This window comes from Colobus angolensis, unplaced genomic scaffold (genome assembly GCF_000951035.1).
Source record: "Colobus angolensis palliatus isolate OR3802 unplaced genomic scaffold, Cang.pa_1.0 Scaffold13, whole genome shotgun sequence".
NCBI classification, from domain to species: domain Eukaryota; kingdom Metazoa; phylum Chordata; class Mammalia; order Primates; family Cercopithecidae; genus Colobus; species Colobus angolensis.
Genome location: NW_012114252.1, coordinates 10,876,903 through 10,900,887, shown reverse-complemented (window position 1 = coordinate 10,900,887; position 23,985 = coordinate 10,876,903). Strand labels below are relative to the sequence as shown.

General features: G+C 38.7%; 1 protein-coding gene across 3 annotated transcripts in view; it reads right to left on the bottom strand.

Annotated features, from left to right (window-relative positions):
- Window positions 1-23,985, bottom strand: part of PCCA (propionyl CoA carboxylase, alpha polypeptide) — a 478,059-nt gene that overhangs the window by 201,741 nt on the left and 252,333 nt on the right. For all 3 annotated transcript variants that reach the window (XM_011933842.1, XM_011933840.1, XM_011933841.1), the window contains 2 exons: window positions 13,847-13,957; window positions 4,301-4,403 (listed from right to left, as the gene is read on the bottom strand). In XM_011933842.1, the coding sequence (XP_011789232.1) occupies window positions 4,301-4,403; window positions 13,847-13,957 (214 nt within the window). The remainder of the gene's footprint in view (window positions 1-4,300; window positions 4,404-13,846; window positions 13,958-23,985) is intronic.

The window sequence follows — 23,985 nt, the reverse complement described above, 5'->3', positions numbered from 1 at the left end:
AGATGTGCCTGTATGACAGTCTCTAAGAGGTTTCCAACTTAACAAGGGATTTTCCACGTTAATTTAAACACAGAAACATTTTCTTAAGTAATGCCTTTTAATACCTCCCCCAAACTAGTGCTCTATGGAGTACACTTTAAGGAACACAGTTGAAGTCTAAAACTGTGTGCATTTGATTATTACAAAAAAAATTATTGAATTAATGAGTACAAAAGCATGCCCCAAGCATTTCCTAATGGGCTCAAAGGGGCATATATATTATTATTAAAGAAGAAACAGTCAAAGGGATAGGGATATATCATATTGCTAAGTCCTTAGGAGCTACAATTATGGTTGTCAAGGATCTCAAACTCAGCTCCCTAAATGGAACTTCTCATATTTTCCTTTCAAAGCTGCTCTTGCACTGTTGTTATTACCACCATCCACCAAGTCTTCCATGTCAGTAACCTGACTCCTTAGTATCTGTTTCTACTCAAGTTTCAAACACAACTTATTTTTACATATATCTTCCATCATCTTAACACTTCTCATAATACTCCCCACCTCTTTCAAGCCCTTTGCTGGTACCTACACGTACAGTTTTTTTTAAGTTGCATTAAGATATAATTTACATGTATAACATCTATACATTTTACTTTTTATTTTATTACTTCGAGACAGGGTCTCACTCTGTTACCTGGGCTGGAGTGCAGTGGCGTGATCTCAGCTCACTGCAACCTATGCCTCCCAGGCTCAAGCAATTCTCTTGCCTCAGCCTCCCGAGTAGCTGGGACTACAGGCATGCACCACCATGCCTGGCTAATTTTTGTATTTTCAGTACAGATAGGGTTTCGCCATGTTGGCCAGGTTGGTCTCGAACTCCTGGTCTCATGCTATCAGCCCGCCTTGACCTCCCAAAGTTGGGACTACAGGCGTGAGCCACTGCACCTGGCCAATAACATCTATACATTTTAATTGTACAGTCTGATGAGATTGTAATACATTGATATCACTTCTCGGCCTTTTGGCTAAGATCAAGTGAGATTGTAATACATTTATATAGTTGTACATCCATCACCACAATCCAGTTTTAGAATAAAACTCATGTGCAGTCAATCTTGCTCCCATACCCAGACCACCACTGATCTTTCTTTTGTTCTTTATACTTTTGCCTTTCCTATAAATTTCAAATAAACGAAGTCATACATGACATAGTCTTCTTTATCTAGTTTCTGTCTCTTCACATGTTATTTCTGAGATTTACACACATTTTAGTGAATGTAGCTGTTTATTCTTTGTTACTGCTGAATAAGCTCGTGGTACGGATATGCCAATTTTTATTTATCCACTCATTACTTGATGCATATTATTCTAGTGGGTGTGCAGTGATATAAATATGTGATTTTGTTTCTCCACTAACTGATGATGCTGAGCATTTTATCATGAACTTACATGCCATTCATTTATCTTCTCTGATAAAAAGTCTATGTCAAACCTACTGCCCTTTTTTTATTAGATTGTTTAGCTTATTTTTGTTTGTTTGTTTGAGACGGAGCCACGCTTTTGTTGCCCAGGCTGGAGTGCAGTGGCACGTTCTTGGCTCACTGCAACCTCCGCCTCCTGGGTTCAAGCAATTCTCCTCCCTCAGCCTCCCTAGTAGCTGGGATTACAGGCACCCGCCACCACGCCTGGCTAATTTTTGTACTTATAGTAGAGACGAGGTTTCGCCTAGCTCAAGTCTGTAATCCCAGCACTTTGGGAGGCCAAGGCTGGCAAACTGGATTACACGAGCCCAGGAGTTTGAGACTAGCCCATACAACATGGTAAAACCCCATCTCTACTAAAAATACAAAAAAACATTAGCCAGATGTGGTGGTGTATGCCTGTAGTCCCAGCACCTCGGGAGGCTGAGGCAGGAGAATCGCTTGAACCCGGGAGATGAAGGCTGCAGTGAGCGGAGATTGCACTACTGCACTCCAGCCTGGGCAACAGAGCAAGACTCTGTTTCAAAAAATAAAAACAAAAACCGTACAGGTAAGAAGTGTATATATGTGTGTTTGTACATTTTACCTTAAAAAATTAACAAATGGGGAAAGTGTGGAGTGGGTAGAGGTAAAGATGAAACAAGGAAGGTAGTTTTTTACGGTTGTTGAAGCTAGATAATGAGTGCATGGGTGATTAATATACTGCTGTTTATCTTGCACAAGTAATTCAAACCATATTCCCAGGATGACTCTATGCAAAGTATAAATGCTACATGTATGTATATAAAAATACATATATACACACACATATATACATATACATACACTTTGAAGGGATTCTACCAAAACATTAAAAGTAATTATTGAATAATTATGGGATTACAGGTAATTTTTATTCTCCATCTTTTTTTTTTTTTTTTTTTTTTTTTTTTGAGACGGAGTCTCGCTCTGCCGCCCAGGCTGGAGTGCAGTGGCCGGATCTCAGCTCACTGCAAGCTCCGCCTCCCGGGTTCACGCCATTCTCCTGCCTCAGCCTCCCGAGTAGCTGGGACTACAGGCGCCCGCCACCTCGCCCGGCTAGTTTTTTGTATTTTTTTTAGTAGAGACGGGGTTTCACCGTGTTAGCCAGGATGGTCTCAATCTCCTGACCTCGTAATCCGCCCGTCTCGGCCTCCCAAAGTGCTGGGATTACAGGCTTGAGCCACCACGCCCGGCCTATTCTCCATCTTTTTAAGCCCTTTTCAGATTCTTCCACACAGTAAGGCAGCACTCTCTGAAAATAACTTGCATACATTTCTTAAAAATCAAACCAGTCATATTTAGCTACACTCAGAACTTCCGAAATAATCAAGGTCCAAATAACATCTGAAGGTAATTAGGATATGAATACTGCATTTATCAAAAGAATAATAAGAAATATGGCACTCAGGTTTTAAAACAAAAGCAACATTCTCTCCTACACACACATCCCTCCAGACAAACTCTGTCCAGCAGAACTTGATGGAAATACACCTGCCATGGTGGAAAGGCTCTCTGAGTTGAGCAGTTGCTGCTAAGCACGTGTGGCTACGGAACAGCCGAAATGTAGCCACATTTCAGGTGACTTTGAAAAGGGTTCTTCCATTCACTTTAATCTTAATTGCCATACATGGCTAGTGCCTCCCATACTAGACAGCACAACTATAGGGAGAAAAAACAACCAAACAACAAGCACTGGGGTGTGCGGACATTGGGGGAGCAAGACCATTCAAATAAGACAACAAAATCCTGTTCGTGGGAAGTTTATATTGGGAAAGAAGTTTAATTTGGGAAAGAAGATATTAAACAGATGCACAAGCAGATTCATGGTTCTATTGACGATTTTCCTCCTCCGTCCAGTCATTCATTTACTGATATTCTATATCCCTTCATCTCTCCCTGGTAGCTACCAAATCATAACTTTTATAAAGATGCACCGTAAGCTTCCTATTCTTTCTAGGTAAAGAGAACAAGTGAAGAGTACCAACTACACTGAGATTTTTGGAATAAAACCGCATTAGCCACTAAGATACAGCCTAAATCCAATTTAGTTTCTCCTCTGCCTAATTCTTCAGGGGTAATTTCAGTTTCTGATTTGTGCTTTTCAAAGCTAGTTGGTCACCTTCCATCTTTTTTTTTTTACTTTTTTTTAATCTTTGTTCTTTCTCTTGTGAAAAAGTAAAAAGGAAAAGAAATTGAAGTAACAATTTATCAACAGCATGATTCCTTTAAAAGGATTGCTCCAGCAAGTAAACACACACTCAAAATAAATAATCCTGTCTCTAGAAGCACCAATGACATTGAGGTTTTCTTTCTATTTATCCTGATATAAAGCATGTTCCCCTTTTACCTGAGTCACTAGGAAGCTAAAAGGCACACTTGCGCCTCACAAATGACTAACTCAACCTGGTGTTAATTCCTTCTTGTGTCTTCACTAGTTTCTGATATATATTTTTTTAACTGCCCAAATTCATTTCTACTTTTAATATACTTCTCCAAACGTTTTTCAAGATAAATAAATAAAACAGAAATCATAAACACTAACTACTCGAATGGATTTCCCATCAGATTTCAGAATATCTTCTTAGGTTCAAATTAAAAGGGCCAAGATCCTTTTATCCTTTCTGAACTTAAAAAACTTGTTTAAACAAAATGTAAGCAATATCATATCTATACAGTGTGACTTTATTATACTTCTCCAAAGACCCATAAGATCTCTAGAACTGAGATCAGCCACATCTTTTATTAGTTATTTCCTATGTAGACTAGATTATCAATATTGTTCTGCTCATTTATTCTGTTTTAAATGATTACCATACCTTGAATTTTCTTGAAAATGTTGTGCTCTTAACTGGAAAGCCACAAACAAGGACGATGCTATTGCCAATAACTGGTTCTTCTCGCTCTTGGTTAGCATGTGTCCTGAGGGAAATCAATCAACCAATCAGTCAATCATATATGTTAACCTCTGTACTTCTCTCCTATAGAATTACTAGTCATTCAAACAAGTATTTTATAGGGCATCTATTATGCAGCTCGGATTGTACTAGGCACTGGGGTGTGCGGACGTTGAGGGAGGAAGACCATTCAAATAAGACAACAAAATCCTGCCCACGGGAAGTTTATATTGGAAAAGAAGTTTAATTTGGGAAAGAAGATATTAAACAGATGCACAGAACAAAAACAATAAAAAAAAAAAAATTCCACACAGAGATCTCCAGGAAAAGCATAAGCTCCTCACATCTGCTTCTCTCTGTACCTTCCCAGCCCAGCTTCCCTGCTGAGGAAAGTGAGGATAGCGTGCAAGAAGCCCCAGTCCCTGGAGAAAAGGAGAGCGGCTGGTCAAGGACACAGACAAGGCAATGCTTTCTAGTGCGAAGATCCAAAGAATATCACGCCGTGATTCTTCTGCCTCTCTGCATGAATCCCAGTCAAACAACCAATCTCTCTCCTCCTCTCACTCATACTATCTTCCTACCACTACGCAGCTAGACCTGGAATAGTCGGCAGGCTGCGAAGGCCTGGGGTGAGTGACTGATTGAAGAATTTGCATAATTCTTCAAGAAGGTTGTGAGTCAAGGTAGCATTCTAATACTCCACGGTCTACAGGTTAAAACGTCCCTTGACAGCTCTGTAACCTCATCACAAATCTAAAACTATTTACCACAGTACTACATACAGATAGTAGAGTATTAAATAGGACAGTATGAGCAACTTGAATGCTGGCTCATCAGCCATAAGGTGCTACTTTTACAGTCAACCCTCCATGGATTCAAACAACTGCAGGTTGAACATATTTGAGGAAAAAAAAATGTATTGTTGTCTGTATTGAACATGTACAGGCTTTTTTTTCCTGTCATTTTTCCCAAAGCAATGCAGTATAACAATGATTTATGTAGCATTTACATTGTATAAGCATTATACGTAATCTAGAGATGATTTAAAGTACAGGGAGGACATGTGTAGGTTATATGTAAATACAACACCAGGGACTTGAGCTTCTGTGGATTTCTGTATCTGAAAGGGTCCTAGAACCAATCACCCACAGATACCAAGAAACAAATGTACGATTCAAAAAAAGAAAAAAAAAAAAAAACTAGTTGCCTAAACTTATTTGGAAGAAATGAAGTAATTTAAACATTATGTCTAAAAATCACTTAAAATACAAATAAGACTAAAGACATTCAAAATTAAGATACAAATGCGTTCAATATCTACAGCACAATTTTCCACAGGGAGGTAATCTATCTGCTCCCTGAAGGGCAAGGAGAGCACAGGTAAGCCACCCTCTTTGAGACAAACCTAGACATTACATAAAACATAATACAAATACGGGATCTACCAACTGGTTCTGGGAATTCAATACTAGATCCTCACGATGGTCTAATAAACCATGCTCTTATGAGCATTGGAAAGTTCCTCATTTTCCCCAGACACCTAAGCAGTGATGAAAACATCCCATATGATTACATAATTATTCTATATGAGAAGTATTACAAAAATTTGGTCTCAGTCTTGTCAAAACACATAGTTGAGAAGAACAGTTCTCATAGCGTGACCTGCCAACAACTGGGAGTCCCCAGGAGTCCTTCCAAGGTCAAACGATTTTCATACAACTACTAAAATGTATTTGCTTTTTTAACTCTAGTTTTCTCAAGAGTATACCGCAGAGGTTCCCAGATCCAAGGGACACACATTGTGTGATGTGATGACATCACTGCTCTCATATCAACACGGAATGGATTTATTACTACGACTTCCAGAACAAATGAGTAGATATTTTCAAGCTCCTCAGTTTTAATTTATAACATGGTAAATATCAATACATATAATCACAAAAGCTTTCTGGAGTGTAAAAAGAACCAGTGCTTCTCAAACTTCACCAAACATCAGAATCACCTGGATTAAAGGTGCTGTGTGTGCTTCACCAGCGGACTGACTGGTAAAAGGTATGAGGGCAAGGGGTAATAATCTGCATTTCTAACAAGCTCCAGGGTGATGCTGATGCTACTAGTCAGCAGATCTCACTTTGAATACAACTGTTCTGGACTGATATTGATTGAACTGTGTAAAGAAACTGTTTAGTAGTTCATGAAGCCAGCTTAATGTGTCATGTACAGCAAGACAAATTATCAGAGCACTTTAAACACAGTATTTTACATGACAATGTTGTGTGTGTTTATATGCGTGTATACTATGGCAGGATGTAAAATGTATTTCTCATGGTGGTTCACAATCAAAGTCCTTTACAAGTCAGTTCTTTAGACACATATGCACAGTATATACCATCAGCAAGGGAAGAGGCAGTGCATTAGGGGAACCCATTCACTGCAAGATGCTCAATCAGTATTTCCTCTGGTCTAACCAACTATTAGTGCCTGGATCCAGGCAATATCAAGAGCGGTCTCCCAAATAAAATGGACCATCATTCATCACATCTCCCGGGCAAACTGATACGATGCACATCAACTTCAAGCATTTTTTTGCTATTCCACTTCAAAACAGAGACTCAGTTCCAACAGGCTCTGTATAAGAAGTCTGATCATAACTGACCTGTTCTTGTAACGATTCTAGCATAATGCTACTCCTGATCACGGGCCGGAGTGGCCTCGATCTCTGCAAGCTCCCCTGCAGCCTGATACTAAGTAAGGCATGTCTTCCCTGGCTCTGACCTTGAGCTCCCTTTGAATGGTCTCCACTGTTTGCCCTCTGGGGGTGGCGGACCAGTTTGGTGTTGAGTCAGACACATCGACACTGCATTCTGGGCTAGTAAGCCAAGGCGAATGTACCTCATTCCCTTTTCTGAGTAGCTTCTAATCTGTAAACCCTGCCTGGCTGCCACGAGGGGAGCTGGGAATGCATGCTGCCTGCTAACCTGCTGGAATGTAAGTCCCATGAGGGCAGCTCCTTTTTCTGTTTACTGAAGAATCCTATGCACCTGCAACTTGGGGGCACAGTATGTATTTACAAAGCTCTCCAATTCTTCCTATCCCTTTCAGCGAGTGTGAACGTAAACCAAGACTGCTGTAATCCGACACTTGGTTTCCCCTCTCCCCCAAACCTGACGGAGAAGACTGAGAGGATGCTGCTGGGTACGTGTGGAATACAGGTGTTGAGGAGGCAGGACTGAGAGCTCCAGCCTCACATGCAGGACACATGCAGCCTCAAGCACTCTTCAGAGGAGCAAGTCACTTGTACTTGTTACAGGTCTAGATGGAGTTCTAAGGCTTTCTTAAACTCAGCCTTGGAACGTTCACAGCATTCAAGCTTAGAGCCTCTACTGTGCTGTCAACGAGGCTGGGCACAGTGGGCTCTTCAGTGAAGACATGTCTGGAAAAAGCTGCAGCTCTTGGTTTTAAAAGCCTTAGGATTTTTGACAATTTTACCTCTGTATGTCCAGAGCCTAGAGCACAACCTTTGATCCAACAGGCTCTATAAGTATTTGTGATTGAAAGGAGAAAAACTTTCTCCTCACAACTATTACCGTCTGAAACTTCTGGGGAGATAAAGTACAAGTCCCAACCCCTATATGTTTATTATCTCCTTTCCTTGTTCATTAAGCCACTAATTACTGGAGTTCAAAACCATGTAGCAGTACCCACAAGCTTTGTGACATGCCACTATGACCCTGATGCTGCTGGCCACCCTCATTGGCATGATGCAGTTTTCAAGAAGACTGACCTGCGTATTTCCCAAGTGGTTTTAGGTCTACCATTTATTTTAACAGCTATGCATTCGTTCCCATTAAATGTAGTGTTTTCTGTTTTTTCTGTGTGTTTGTTTTTGTTTTTTGAGACAGAGTTTTGCTCTTGTTGCCCAGGCTGGAGTGCAGTGGCGCGATCTCGGCTCACCACAACCTTTACCTCCTGGGTTCAAGCGATTCTCCTGCCTCAACCTCCCGAATAGCTGGGATTACATGCACATGCCACCACGCCCGGCTAATTTTATATTTTTAGTAGAGACGGGGTTTCTCCAGGTTAGTCAGTCTGGTCTTGAATTCCCGACCTCAGGTGATCCACCCCACTCGGCCTCCCAAAGTGCTGGGATTACAGGCGTGAGCCACCGCGCCCGGCCATAGTGTTGTATTAAATAATGCGGATAGAGGTCCTGATTCTGAGCCAGGCCCGTTCTCTCTTTGTGGGCTATGGCTTTGTTGACCATTGGCAGCTTTGTCTGTAGGGTAATGTGGCTGGACTATTTTATTGGGGAATCTTTAAGTAATATCACTGGGGGTTAGATTTTTCAAGGATCTTCTACTCTCATGTCTGTGCGTACCTGTGTGTCTGCCAGTATCCTGGGAACCAACTGAGGAATGAAGGCTGGGGCAGGGAGTGTCACATTTAGTATGTCCATGTTCCCTCAATTCTTTGTCCTCCTGTGCCTGGTGTCCCCTGGTTTTTATCCTCTGCAGAAAAGAATCTGAAAGCTTTAACCAGGATGAGGGAGAGAGAGTCGCCTTACTCTGAAGAGTGAAGGAAGTGATATGGAGAAAATTTTACAGAGATTTTAGGCCAGTAGTGCTCCTTTAGGAATTTCCCACGGTACCTGGAGCTAATAATTATTCAGACTTCTGAAGGGTTCTGCAGTGGTAATGACCTACTTCTCAGTTTCTCCATTGTCAGCTTAGGATTAAACTTTCTTAGGTTACTAAGTCAGTTAAGGATCATCTTTCAGCTTTTCATTTTACCAAATGCTATTTCCTTTCTTTTTCCTAGTGGGCTTGTGTCTTTAAAAAACTCAAGTCAGTGGATTTGGGGATAGGGCAAAAAAAAAGTATATATTTTTAAGCTATCATCTTACCTCAAAACTGGTTAAAGTATTTTCTTTAGCAATTTCCTCAAAAGGAATATATATGGTAAAATAGTTCTGAATCCTTATTTAACTGAAAACAACTTTGTTTATATTGATGACGATATCTTAGCTGGGTATAGTACTCTTGAGTCAAATTCCTTCCTATGTAGCAGACACTATTCTAAGATTTCTAACTTCCAGTTTATAGAGTACGAACATAATCTCACTGTACATTCCTCGCATCTTCTTTCTTTTCTGCTAGAAGCTTTAAAAAAGTATTTGTTTTTAATATGCCTAGTGGAGTTACTTTAAATTAATCCTGTCTGAATCTCAGTGACTCTTTCCAAGAGTCCTAACACTTTCTTAAGAACAGTGAGAAAACATTCTCTATTATTTCTTTAAAAATATCCTTCATTTCCATTTTTCTTTTCATGGAACTCCTAGTATGCATTTATGTGTAAAATCTTTTGGATCTTCCCTCCATATCTCTTATCATTTTCTATATGATTTCATTCTCTTTACCTTTTTGCTACATATTTTGAGATACTTCTATTTATTCCTTTGAGTCACTAATTTGGATCTTACTAGTGACCATCCTACCTTTCACATTGACTGCTGAATTGTTTTATTTAGAAAAATCACAGATTTTTACTTCATTATGTCTTTCTCCTCTAATTCAGTATTTTGAAGTGTTCTTCTTATTTTTCAGTAAGCACAGTCATCTGCCTCCTACAACAGCAGCTCTAAAACTGAGCACCACCTGTCCTTAGTGAGTCTTCTAGGTCTTCCTCCCTAGATGAGTAATCCTTTTCCTTTTTACACCAGGGACTCTGCTCAATATGCAGGCCAAAGAGTCAGGCAGTGGTTTGCTGGTAAATGCTTAACAAACAACTGAGGTGTGTGGAAAGGAGAAAAGCCACAGGGTACAACCAATTTCCTTATAGTAAATACTGTCTTCATGGCTGATTTCAAACCACCAACTTCAAAGGGGATTGGCTTATGAAGATGTGCACACGTGGCTCTCACAAGTGCAGCCCAGCTCCCATGGAGAAAGTCCGTGGAGAGGTATTCCAATAGTCTAAATGCTACCTCATCCTTAAAGTCATTCTTGATTCCCTCAAATGGAACTGGGTTTTGGGTGGTTTTTGTTTTATTTTGTTTTCTTTTTTTCTTTTTTTGTTTTTGTTTTTGCTCTTCTATCAAGATACTTTGCTTACATCTTTACCAGGCACTTACTTTATCCTGTCCTGTAGTACGGTTGGTACTTTACATGACTATTTCTCACATGATGTCAGCTCATTAAGAGCAGGTAAAATATACCCATCTTTGATTTTCTTCTACAGCCTACACCAATTATTTGTTGAATTAATGATTGAATTCAGTCCAAACATCATAGTAGTATTTTTAAAAGTGTAGACATACTTGACTAAATTCAACGGAAAAAACAGAAGTATAATTAATTATATACTTTCTGTGTTGAATGAAATTTTTATCAGAAGATCTGTAACTTCTTAAAAGAAAGAGATAAACCTGACAATTTCTTTTGATGAGGCTTGAGGTTGAAGTATAGGAAAGTATCAGAGAAATAAGCCCAAAATGTTCATTATAGGCCAAATGAAATTATAGTTCTTAAAATATCTTCTTCCTCATATTCCATTTATTTTTCAGAATCAAGAGAAACAGCTTTTCAACATTCACATCTAAAGAAACGACAAGAATAATTTCTCATGTATCTTATTTTTTAATTTTAGAAGCAATCGTTTCAAAGTTTAACTCTAAGAATCTCTAGTAAAACTTAGTTTACATCCACACAAATGTGGGATAATAAACATATACAATAGAAAATGTTAATGCAGTCATAAAAATAGGTGCTTGCCTATGAATAGTGCCTAGGACAGCTGGACAGATGGGAAGCAGATGGGGAACCCCAAAGGGGCAAAATGACCTGGCCCCAAACATATGGAGAGGATCCTGGATTAACTGTAGTTACCACTTCCTGCGGTCTCTAGGGCACATATATCAAACAGTCAAAGACGATACAGTTTAATATATCTAAGACCTGATCTGGGGGGAAAATGGAGAATGAGAAATACAGCAGTCTGAAGAAGAATGAGAGACAGTAACCATTCAAAGAACAAATGACATGAAAATAACGAGAAAATAAAATAAGAGGGAGACATTAAGAATGGCAAATATAGGAGTGTGTTTCTACAATATTTAGAGGCAATATAACAACAAGTAGCAAACCCTGATTGAAAACATTTGTGATTTATGAATTTGAATCTCAGCATAACTCAAAGACTACTCAAACAGGAGTTGAATAAGCCTAGGTTCAATTCCTGGCATTATTATCTTATTGGGCATTTAGCTTTACGGATATCTCAGAGCTCTAGTTTCCTCACATGTAAAATGAAGGCTGCAACTAAATAATTGCTAAAAGTAATGTATGACAATTTTTTAAATTGTGTTCCTATCTGGTCTAAGCATAAAAAACAAAATTATGGTGTCCAAGCTGTCAAAGAAATGTAATAGATTATATGCATCACAGAAAACTGCAATATTTAGTTTAAGTACATTTCTGAGTTTGAAGGGGATCCCTTGTCTAGAGGATTTGGGATATTCTCTATTGTTGCTAAAAGTCCAGCACATAGTAACCAACTCTGACTAGAAAATTTAAATGCCCCATTTTCTTCTTCTCTGGGATACTTTGCCATACACACATATATAGAGACTTATATATAAATGTGTACATGTGTATCTATATAAATACCCATACACGCATCCGTTTGTTCTAAAGGTTCTCTGTAGTTTTTCCCTGCTTTCTCCTTCTGCCCACTGTTTCCTGTCTTATCACTATCACTGAATTAGCCAGGCAGACATGAAAACATGGAAGTCCTAAGTCCACTTCAAAACATACTACAACTTTTAATTAAAATTTTAGGAAGGGCAAGAAACGAAATGTTAGTATCAAAATAGAAAGAATTGGTTATCTGGATACATGTATAAATGATTTAAAACATCCAAAGTAGCAGCCGGGTACAGTGGCTCATGCCTGTAATCCCAGCACTTTGGGAGGCCGAGTCGGGCAGATCACAAGGTCAGGAGATCCAGTTCAAGCCTGGCCAACATGGTGAAACCCCGTCTCTACTAAAAATACAAAAATTAGCTGGGTGTGGTGACACGCACCTGTAATCCCAACTACTCGGGAGGCTACAGCAGGAGAATCGCTTGAAACCAGAAGGCGGAGTTGCAGTAAGCCAAGATCGTGTCACTGCACTTCAGCCTGGGCAAAAGAGCAAAACTTCGTCTCAAAAAAAAAAAAAAAAAAAAAAAATCCAAAGTAATCCTTTCTCATCAATACTATGGGTAAGATTTCTTTTTTTCATTAATTCAACAAATACTTAGTATCTATTACATTTTGTGCTAGGGATAAAATGAAAAGCAATGACCTAAGGGGTTCTTAGCCTCATTAAACCAACAAATACTAAAAGAATAATCACAAAAGTATAAAACTACTATCCTGGTTGTATTTTATTTTGTATTTTTAAAAATTCAAAAGTTTAGGAAAAACAACCTAATAAATCATTAGTTTTTGTTTTAAGATCCCAAATCAGAGCCATTCTTCATTTGCCTTAATACTAGTGATAAAACTCTATAACACTACAGTTTTAAAAGAATATTGAAATCAGTTATCTCTGTTGAGTCTTATGAAAACTCTGTATTGTAAATTCTGAGTGGAAAACTGCTTTATAAATGCATTCAACAACTCAATGACATCAACTTGACCTGAATCTATATATAGCTCCTAACATGAATGTGAGTCATTTTACATTAAAACACTTTAATGGATATAAAGAACACTTTTAACCTTCATACATCACTAGCTCATTAAAAATGTATGTAGAGGCTTTCACCTGAATAACATTTCTATTAAGTCTCATCTAAATCTTGTTTCTATATATCTTATGTTAACTATATTTTGAATGTTCACCACAGGGTTTTCTCTATCTCTCACTTGATGAGCAATTTTTCTACTACCTAGAAATGCTCACTGAGAACTTTGCAGTGTTAATTTCACATTCCACTCATTACTTTATTCAAAACTTCATTTTTCAGAATAAAATCATCATCTTCCTAGATTTTCATTAACAGGACTAGAATCTGGTTTTCGGAAATATTCTGTGCTATTTTCATGAACATATCTTTTAACAATCACTTTAGAAGAGTTCCTTATATACTCACCTCAGTAGAAAGTACAAATCTGATTTGATTTTCAGAAACCAAAAAGGTAGGCTAATCATCTATCTACATGTTTTGCTTCAAAACACTGGACTCATAGAACATTCCATATGGTTGAATTCTGCCCTCCACAAGACTGCAGATTATCACACTCACGAGTCACCCATAAATACTCAAAATGATGAACGTAAACAGTCTTGCATGTTCTAAAAATGCTAATTAAGTATAATATAAGCCAAAAGGCCTTAATTTCAAAATGGAATGAAATTATGTATTACAATAAAGTATAAAAATAACAACTTTAAAACACTAAAATATTTTTACTGCATACAAACCTTTGAAGCCGTCAGGATACACGTCAGAGAGAAATTTAGTGCTGATGTCTCCTTTTACAAAGCGTGAGTTGATTACCACCTCTCGAAGTAACGCAATATTATGCGTAACACCTAAAAGTAAAATGATATCAAATTGAAGAACAATGAATCAGTGAAAAACGGAATTCTGATAATGTGGAGAAATTTATCATCATTGTTCTATGACCTAGCAGAAACCATTCAAGATTACTTATTTCCTTGACTTCTATTAACAACAAAAAATATCTGAACTTGTGGTATCAATAAAACAGTAAATATAAACTTAAGAAGCTTGGTATTGCCAAGTCAAGTCAACAGGCTACATTAGGGTGGTACAAAAGTAATTGTGGTTTGGGGCCATGAATTTTATATCATTAAAACTAGGCTGAAACACATTTTTATCAATCAAAATAGGAACCATTACATCAGCTCCTTTTTCTCAATAAGAAATGTTTGTTTATTCCTGTAGCGTAAAAATCCATGCTTTGGGATTTGGCGGACTCTTGGAGAGCATTTTTTGCATCCTGCTGGTTGTGGAAGCATTTTCCCTGCAAAAAGTTATTGAGATGCTTGAAGTCATGGTCAGTTGGTAAGAGGTCAGGTGAATATGCCAGATGAGGCAAAACTTCATAGCCCAACTTGTTCAAATTTTAAGCACTGGTTGTAGAACGTACAGTTGGGTGCTGTCATAGAGAAAACACGGGCCCTTTCCATTGACCAACACCAGCTGCAGGCATTGCAGTTTTGGGTGTATCTCATAGATTTGCTGAGCATACTTCTCAGATGTAATGGTTTCACGAGGATTCAGAAAGCTGTAGTGGATCAGACCAACAATAGACCACCAAACAGTGACCATGACCTTCTTTTGGTGCAAGTTTGACTTTGGGAAGTGCTTTAGAGCTTCCTCTTGGTCCAGTCATTGAGCTGATGATCACTGGCTGTCATATAAAATCCACTTTTCCTCACACGTCACAATCCAAAAAATGGTTCATTGTTGTGTAGAATAGGAAAAGACTACACCTCAAAATGACGATTTTTTAAATTTTCAGTCAGCTCATGAGGCACCCACTTGTGGAGCTTTTTCATCTTTCCAATTTGCTTCAAATGCCAAATGACCATAGAATGGTTGACACTAAGTTCTTCAGCAACTTCTCATGTAGTTATAAAAGGATCAGCTTCGATCACTGCTCTCAATTGGTTGCTATCAACTTCCGAAGGCTGGCCACTAAGCTCCTCATCTTCAAGGTTCTCATCTCCTTCACAGAACTTCTTGAACCATCACTGCACTGTATGCTCATTAGCAGTTCCTGGGCCAAATGCGTTGCTGACGTGCAAAGTTGTCTCCGCTCTTTACGTCCCATTTTGAACTCAAATAAGAAAACTGCTCAGATTTGCTTTTTGTCTAACATCATTTCCATACTCTAAATATAAAATAAACAGCAAGTAGTAAGTCATTAGCAAAAAAGAAACAAAGCGAGAAATGTACATTAAAATGATGTATAACATAACCACATCTATTTAAGAATGTATTTCAATATCAAACAGCAAATTTCAGCAATGCAAAACCAGCAATTATGTTTGCACCAACCTAATAAATGTCGTTTCAATAAATGGTACTAGAACAACCAGCTAACCATTTGGACCAAATAAATAAATAAATAAATAAAAAGCCAGGCACGGTGGCTCACACTTGTAACCCCAGCACTTTGGGAGGCTGAGGCAGGCAGATCATGAGGTAAGGCGTTCAAGACCAGCCTGGCCAACACAGTGAAACCCCATCTCTACTAAAAACACAAAAATTAGCTGGGTGTGGTGCAGGTGCCTGTAATCCCAGCTACTTGGGAGGCTGAGGCAGGAGAATCACTTGAACCCTGGAGGTGGAGGCTGCAGTGAGCCGAGATCGCACCACTGCACTCCAGCCTCAGCGAAAGAGCTAGACACTATCTCAAAAAAAAAAAAAAAAAAAAAAAAAACCTCAACCCTAACACCTAACAACACAGACAAAAAATTAACTCCAAATGAATCACAAACCTAAAACTATTTTAATAACTATAATAGAAAATACGGAGGAAAAATCTGTTACCTTAAGGTAGGCAATAGATTCTTAGTATACAAAAACCATGAACTATAAAAATATTGACAAACTGTACATCATCAAACTTAAAGTTTGCTCCTCAAAAGAGGCAATTAAGAAAATAAAATGGCAAACTATAGCCTGAGAGAAAATATTCACATTAAATATATTATTATTACTATATATATATATTTTTTGAGACAGGGTCTCACTCTATCGCCTATGTCAGAGTGCAGTAGTGCAATCTTGGCTCACTGAAGCTTCAACCTCCCAGGCTTAGGGATCCTCCTGTCTCAGTCTCCCAACTACCTGGGACCACAGGTGCATGCCAGCATGCCCAGCTAATTTGTTTTGTTTTGCTTTGTTTTCTTTGAGACGGAGTCTCGCTCTGTTGCCAGGCTACAGTGCAATGGCACAATCTCCACTCGCTGCAACCTCTGCCTCCCAGGTTCAAACGATTCTCCTGCCTCAGCCTCCTGAGTAGCTGGGATTACAGGAACACGCCACCACACCCAGCTAATTTTTGTATTTTTACTAGAGATGGGTTTTCACCATGTTGGTCAGGTTGGTCTCTATCTCCTGACCTCGTGATCTGCCCGCCGTGGCCTCCTGAAGTGCTAGGATTACAGGCATGAGCCATGGCACCCGGCCGCCCAGCCAATTTTTATATTTTTTTGTAGAGACACGTTTTTGCTATGTTGCCCAGGCTGGTCTCGAACTCCTGGGCTCAAGTGATCCACCCACCTTGGCCTCCCAAAGTACTAGGATTACAGGCATAAGCCACCAATTCTGGCCCACAATACATATATTGGACAAGGGAGTTGTATCTACAAATATATAAAGAATACTTACAACACAATTATAAGACAAAAAACAAACCAAGTAAAAAAAAAAAAACAGTCAACATGTCCACTAAGCATAGGAAAAATTGTTCAACATTATTATTGTTAAAGAAATACAATGAGCTGCCACCAATATACCAATTTACATGGCCAAAGTGAAAAGACAGATAATAGCAAGTGCCAGTCAGGATATGGAACAAGGAGAATTATCACACTGTGGTGGCAATATAAAATGATACACATACTTTGGAACAGTTTGGTAGTTTCTGGAAAAGTTAAACATATACTCACTGATTCAGACAACTCACTCCTGTGTATTAAGTCAAGTTAAATAAAAACATATGTCTATACAAAGACTTACATACAAAGTTTAATAGCAGCTTTATTTACTATAATCAAAACCTAGAAACAATTAAATCTCCATCAACAGGCAAATGAATTAACAAAAGTGGGTTTGTCCATACAATGGAATTCTATTCCACATATACAAAAAAAGAGTCAATAACATATGAAATAACAAGGATGAATCTAAAAATAATTATGCTGAGTTTAAAAAGCAAGACCAAAAATAATGCATAATAATGTATAATTCCATTAATACAAAATTTTAGGACATGCAAATGAGCCTACAGCGACAGAAAGCAGATCATGCAATTACACTGGGAAAGGGGTAGAGGGAGGGTAAATGGCAAAGACCATAAGGAAGCTCCTGGAGGTGAAAGAAGCGTTCAACACCATGGCTGTAGTAATGGTTTCACAGGTGGATACGTATGTCAAAACTCATAAAATTGAATTCTTTGAATATTAGAAATTTATTATATCAAGTATACCTCAATAAGTCATTTTTTTAAAGATGTATGTAATCTAGTAGAAAAAAATTGAGCCTAGTACACAATGACAATTTCAAAGTACAGGTGATGACTGAATAACATGAGGGTTAGGGGTGCCGACCTCCTGCACATACAAAAATCCACATATAACTTTTGATGCTCCCAAAAAAGTAAACACGAATAACATACTATTGACTGAAACCCATGCTGAAAATATAGTCAATTACACGTTTCATACATTATATATATTAAATACTGTAGTCTTGCAATAAAGCAAATGTTATGAAGCAAATAATAAGAGAAAATATATTTACTATTCATCAAGTGGAAGTGGATCATTGTAATAGTCTTCCTCCTCCTCTTCACCTTGAGTAGACTGAGGAGATGGAGGAAGAGGAGAGGCTGGTCTTGCTGTCTCAGGGGTTGCAGAGGCAGGAGAGGTGGAGGAGGTGGAAGGGGAGGTAGGAGAGGCGGCACACTCGGCATAACTTTATGAATATACTTTGTAATTTTTCTCTGCTTTTGCTTTTTCATTTGTCTAAAAATGTTTCTATATGAGTTCAATCCTTCTTTCACTGTTTGTGTTAGTTTTACTGCCAGTATCACAGAAGGGTCCATGTCATAAAATAAGTCAACAGCAGTCTTTAATAATCAGAATCCTTCTGCCACACTCTGGTGTGATCCTGTTTTCTGGCATTGCTTCTTGTATGTCTTCTTCCTCATCCTCCGGCACTGATTCAGAAGCATTTATCTGCATCAAGTCATTTTCTGTTAATTCCTTGGGTGTAGTATCTATTCACTCTTGGATTCCTCTAGGATCCGCACCTTAAAACCCTTCACCCCCCCCCCCACTCCACCTTTCATGTCAAATCCACAATCTCTTTCATGATTTCCTTGGTTGCCTCTTTCATAAATCCTGTGAAGTCATGCACAACATCCAGACAAAGTTTTCTCCAGCAAAAATTTTGGGCTTGATGGCTTTCACAGCTTTTTATATGACAACAATGCATCTTCAGTGGTGTAATCTTTCCAGACTTTTTCTCTTCCACAGTGTCAATGATCCTTTCCATATAGCACTGTGGATAACGAGCCTGAAAGGTCCTTACAATACCCTGAGCTAGAGGCTGAATTAGACTTGTTGGGTTTGGGGAGAAGCAGGCCACTTCGACACCTTCGATGTTAAACATGTGTTCTGGGTGGCTGGGGCACTGTCCATATCAAAAGAACTTTAGAAGACAGTCTCTTACTGGCAAGGCACTTCCGGACTTTAGGGACAAAGCATCAATGGAATCAATCCATAAAAAGGGTTCTAATGGTCCAGGCCTTCTTGTTGTACAACCAGAAGACTGGCAGCCGGTGTGTATCATTTTCCTTCAAGGCTAGGAAATGAGCAGCTTCACAGATAAGTGCAGATCATAAACCTGACTGCCTTTGCACAGAACAACAGACAGAGTTAGCCTATTCCTCACTGTCTTAACTCCTCATGCTTGCTTCTTTTCCTTACTAAGAAATGTTCCCTGTGGCTTTTCTTCCCCCCAGAATAAGGCACTTGTGTCTGCATTAAAAACCTGTTCAGCAGATATCCTTTCTCTTCAATGATTTTCTTAACGGTGTCTTGGAACTCATCTGCTGCCTCTTGGTTGGCAGAAGCAGCTTCCCCTTCACATTTTGTATTCACATTTTAAAGCCAAATCTCTTCCTAAAATTATCAAACCATTCTTGGTTGGCAATACATTATCCAGCTTTATATCCCTCCACCTTCCTTTTGCTTCAAGTTGCCATATAACAACTTCACTCTTCCCATAGACAGTCATATTCGAGTCTATGGGAATGCCTTTCTTATAGCAATCCTCCACGCACATAAAAGCTGCATCTTCAATATGAAATGAAAGGTGTTTCACAAAAAGTGCAAGATTTTCACACCTGCTGGTGTAGATGCAGCAAGTGCTTCATGAATTTCATTTTATTTTCTTTTACAATGGTTCTTACATGGGATTCATTTATCTTGAAATGACCGGAAACTACATCTGGAGACCTCAAGCTACCACACATTATCAAGTAATTCAACTTTTTCTCGTAATGTCTCGACTTTTCTCTGCTTCTTGGGAGGACCTCCAGCATTACTAGTAGCACTTTGTATGGATTCCATGGTGTTATTCAAGGTTTATGGTTTGCACTAAACATGATGAAAAATACGTCAGAACCATAAGCGATGACTTTTTACTGCCATATGCAATTTACTGGAGAGAGAACTGATCACACGGCGGTGATTAGCATCGCACGGTGTTTTAAGCAGATACTCGCAACACTTGAGCTCACTCCAATAGCAACAGTAGGTGGCTCTGAAACTATACAGTAGTACAGTATGTATTACAGTGAAGCTTAATGTGGTTATGATTTCATGCTGTGTCTTTACTGTTTGTGTACATTTCTCTCTGCTTTGAATGGCACCATATATGGTCTCTGTGTAAGTTTTGATAAATGTTAACTTTTATAATAGATTTGTGTATATTTTATAATAGCAAATGATGAAACAGACTAGCATCTCTCTATACTTTATGTATTCATGACATATCTTTTTCTTTCTTTGGTATTTCTAGGCTACATGGTTTGTCTGAAAGCTTTTTCAAATTGTCACAAATCTTCATATAATTTTAGAATATATTCATTGAAAAAAAAATCCAGGATAAATGGACTTGCACAGTTCAAACCAGTGTTGTTCAAGGGTCAACTGTAAAATCAAAATAGGTAACTGCCACAAGAGGATACTAATAGTGTTGGGAGAGTTCTAGGATGCAGGAAGGATTTATGAAGAATGAGGTATCTAATCTTGGTCATCCAGATTACAAAGATGTTACACAGGAATGAAAGGAAATGGGAGGAAGCATGTCACATCCAGGGAAGGCAGGAATTACATCAGGCTTCCACCAGAAGAGCAGGTGACTGCAGCATGACAGCTGAAGTCAAAGTAAACAGCGGTTTGTTCATTCCTTCCTATTTCTTTAGTCCACTTTTGTATGGTTCTAATCTGTACCATTACGCTGCATAAGAAACCTACAAATTATGATTCTGATCTTACTATTAAAGTCACACAGAATCCCCACTTTTGCAACAATAACCATAAAGTAAGGAAAGAATCAGATAGTCAAGTTCAAATACCAGGTCTACCTCTTACCTGAGGTAAGTTAGTTAACCTCTCAAAGCTTTAGTTTCCTCATTTGTAAACTGATAACAATAATAGAACCTATTATGCATAATTGTTATCAGGTATATATGAGATAATGCTTAATGCAATGCCAGGCTCTCAAAAGAGAATATTACTATCCTGTTATATGTGAATAAACAAAGAACATGAGACAAAATGTAATTAATGAAACATCAGACATAAGTTTTCCTGCATCCTAAGCTTCAGCACTGACCCTACCTAACTTCCAGTTTTGTTTTCTGTTAAGAATGGAGCTCCTGGTCAGGCACAGTGGCTCACACCTATAATCTTAGCACTCTGGGAGGCCGAGGGCAGATCACGAGGTCAGCAGTTTGAGACCAGCCTGGCCAATATGGTGAAACCTCGTCTCTTCTAAAAATACAATAATTATCCAGGTGTGGTGGCAGGCGCCTGTAATCCCACTACTCAGGAAGCTGAGGCAGGAGAATCACTTGAACCCGGAAGGCAGAGGTTGCAGTGAGCTGAGATCGCGCCACTGCACTCCAGCCTGGTGACAGAGTGAGACTCCATCTCAAAAAAAAGAAAAAAAAAAAAAAGCTCCTGAAATCTAAGTTTACACCTGTATCTATTTGGAAGGTGTAACTTTCCTGTAACACAACGGTTGGCAAAATACGGCCTGAAAGCCAAATCTAGCCTTCTACCTATTTTGTAAATAACGTTTTATTAGAACACAGCCAGTCTGGTTTGTTTACATATGGCTGTTTTCATGTTGTTAACAGTAGAGTCAAGCAATTGTAACAGAAACCTTGTATCCCACAAAGTCTAAAACATTTACTATCTAGCCCTTTAATCTGAGCAAACCTATCTATATCCATCAATATTTATTCTACACCTATTACTCATGCAGCAATTAGATATCATGGGAAGGAAAATGAGAGCACACAATCTGGTACCTGCTCTTGGCAAACTGCGCAACTAATAATAGAATAAGTAAACTACAAAGATAAATGGGACCTTAAAAATGAGAAAACTGTGCTGGGTGCAGTGGCTCACACCTTTAACTCCAGCACTTTGGGAGGCCAAAGGTGAGAGATCACTTGAGGTCAGGAGTTCAAGACCAGCCTGGGCAACATAGCAAGGCCCTATCTCTACAAAAAATAAAAACAGAAAATTAGCTGGGAATGGTGTCATATGCCTACAAGTCCCAGGTACTTGGGAGGATGAGGCAGGAGGATCACTTGAGGCCAGGACTTCGAGGTTATAGTAAGCTATGATTGCACCACTGTACCCAAGTCTGGGCAACAGAGAAAGACCCTACCTCTAAAAGAAACAAATAAAAAATTTTTAAAAAACAGAAAAAAAAAGAAAATGGTAATCCAGAGAGACTGAATAGTTTACCTAATGTTTAGTACATTATACATCACAATAGTTACATATATATAATTATATATAAACAATTTTTAAGATGTAGAGGTTTATTGTGACAGACTGCTAGTTTCTCCTAAAACCTGCTTTTCATTTTTCCACAGTAATAGAGTTTTGGCTGAGCAAAAGACACCCAGACACAGACTCTACTTTCCCATCTAGCTTGTAGCTAGGCATGACAAACTAATTCCTAGAAAAAGGAAGGTAAGCTAAAGTGAGGAACGCAACTTCTGACTCACTCACTTATTTTAAAATTGCTTGCTTGGGCTTCCTTTCTTCTCCTCCTATTATGGGCTTCCAACATGGCAGACACTCAGTTTTGGCAATTCAAATGGAGTGGCACATCAGGATGGGTGTGTGTATCTTTGAATGACCTCATGAGGCTGACTTGCCCTCCTAGCAGCATGGACCAGACAGTTACATGAGAGATAAATAAATGTCTCTCTTATTTATCCCACTGGATTTATAAATCTTTGTTACAGCAGGTTATCCTATACCCTAGTGCATGTGTCTGAGTGAGCAGGGCACACCTTTTCAATCTCTAAGCTAGCCAATTTCCATCTCTAAGCTAGCCAATGGTAACAGCTTAACATGTATACCTGCCCAGGCATCTTCCTATGTATCTCTTTTATACTAGACCACATCCACAACCATATAGAAAATCCTGAGCATTTCTGTTCCTGATTCAACAGATGCTACATATCTAAATTTTATAAAAGCTAATCTCAATTTATCAAAACTACCTCAAAACATTTAGAAAACTTTCACAAATTCAAATTAATCCTATTCCTTTAGATACATGAATATCCCATAGAAAAAGTTACATATATCAGAATCAATCATATTGTTCACTACATACATATACCTTATAAGATCGCTTTATGTACACACACATACTACATACATATAGATACCTTATAGATCGCTTTATGTACACACACACACACACACACACGCAGATCTTCCATAGCGCATGCCCATGAGAAACACACAGCTATTTCATGCTTCTCCTGTGGGTAATGATTTACTTGGTCCATATACAATAACTGATGTTTTGGAGGGCTTTAGTAAGTTTTTTTTTTTTTTAATGAGAAACATAGTAGAAGGCATCTGAAATTTCTAATGACATCAATATACCTAAGAAATCATTGAAAAAATGTGGTGTTGCTTTTGGATAGATGAAAATGAAGAGCAATTGAAGGCAATATGCTAGTATGCTTAGAAAGAACAATTAGGTAGGCAAAAACATAAAAAGCTCTTTGAAAGAGATCAGGCTAAATAAAACATGGGAAATTAATCCCTTGATCATGTTTCACAAAGAGACAAACTAGAGTGCTTTTGAAAAAGAAAAGAAGTATCACTTGCCAGAAAGGTTCACCTGCATAGGAAATGACAGCTTTGGTGTTTGAGGAAGAGGAAAGCATTTGAGACTTACACAGATTTTCCTGACTGGGAAGGAAAACAGAAAGATGAGAAGGACCCAAAGATGAGTAGCTAAGGTTATGGTAACATTAGGGAGGAATTAAGCTCACACCTGTAATTCCAGCCCTTTGGGAGGCTGAGGCAGGAGGACTGCTTGAGGCCAGGAGTTTGTGACCAGCCTGGACAACGTAGTAAGACCCTATCTCTACAAAAAATGTAAAAATTAGCTGGGTAGGGTGGCACACCTGTAGTCCCAGCTACTCAGGAGTCAGGGGCAGGGGGATCACTTGAATCCAGGAGTTCAAGGCTGTGGTGAGCTATAATAGTGCCACTGCACTCCAGCCCAGGCAACACAGAGAGGC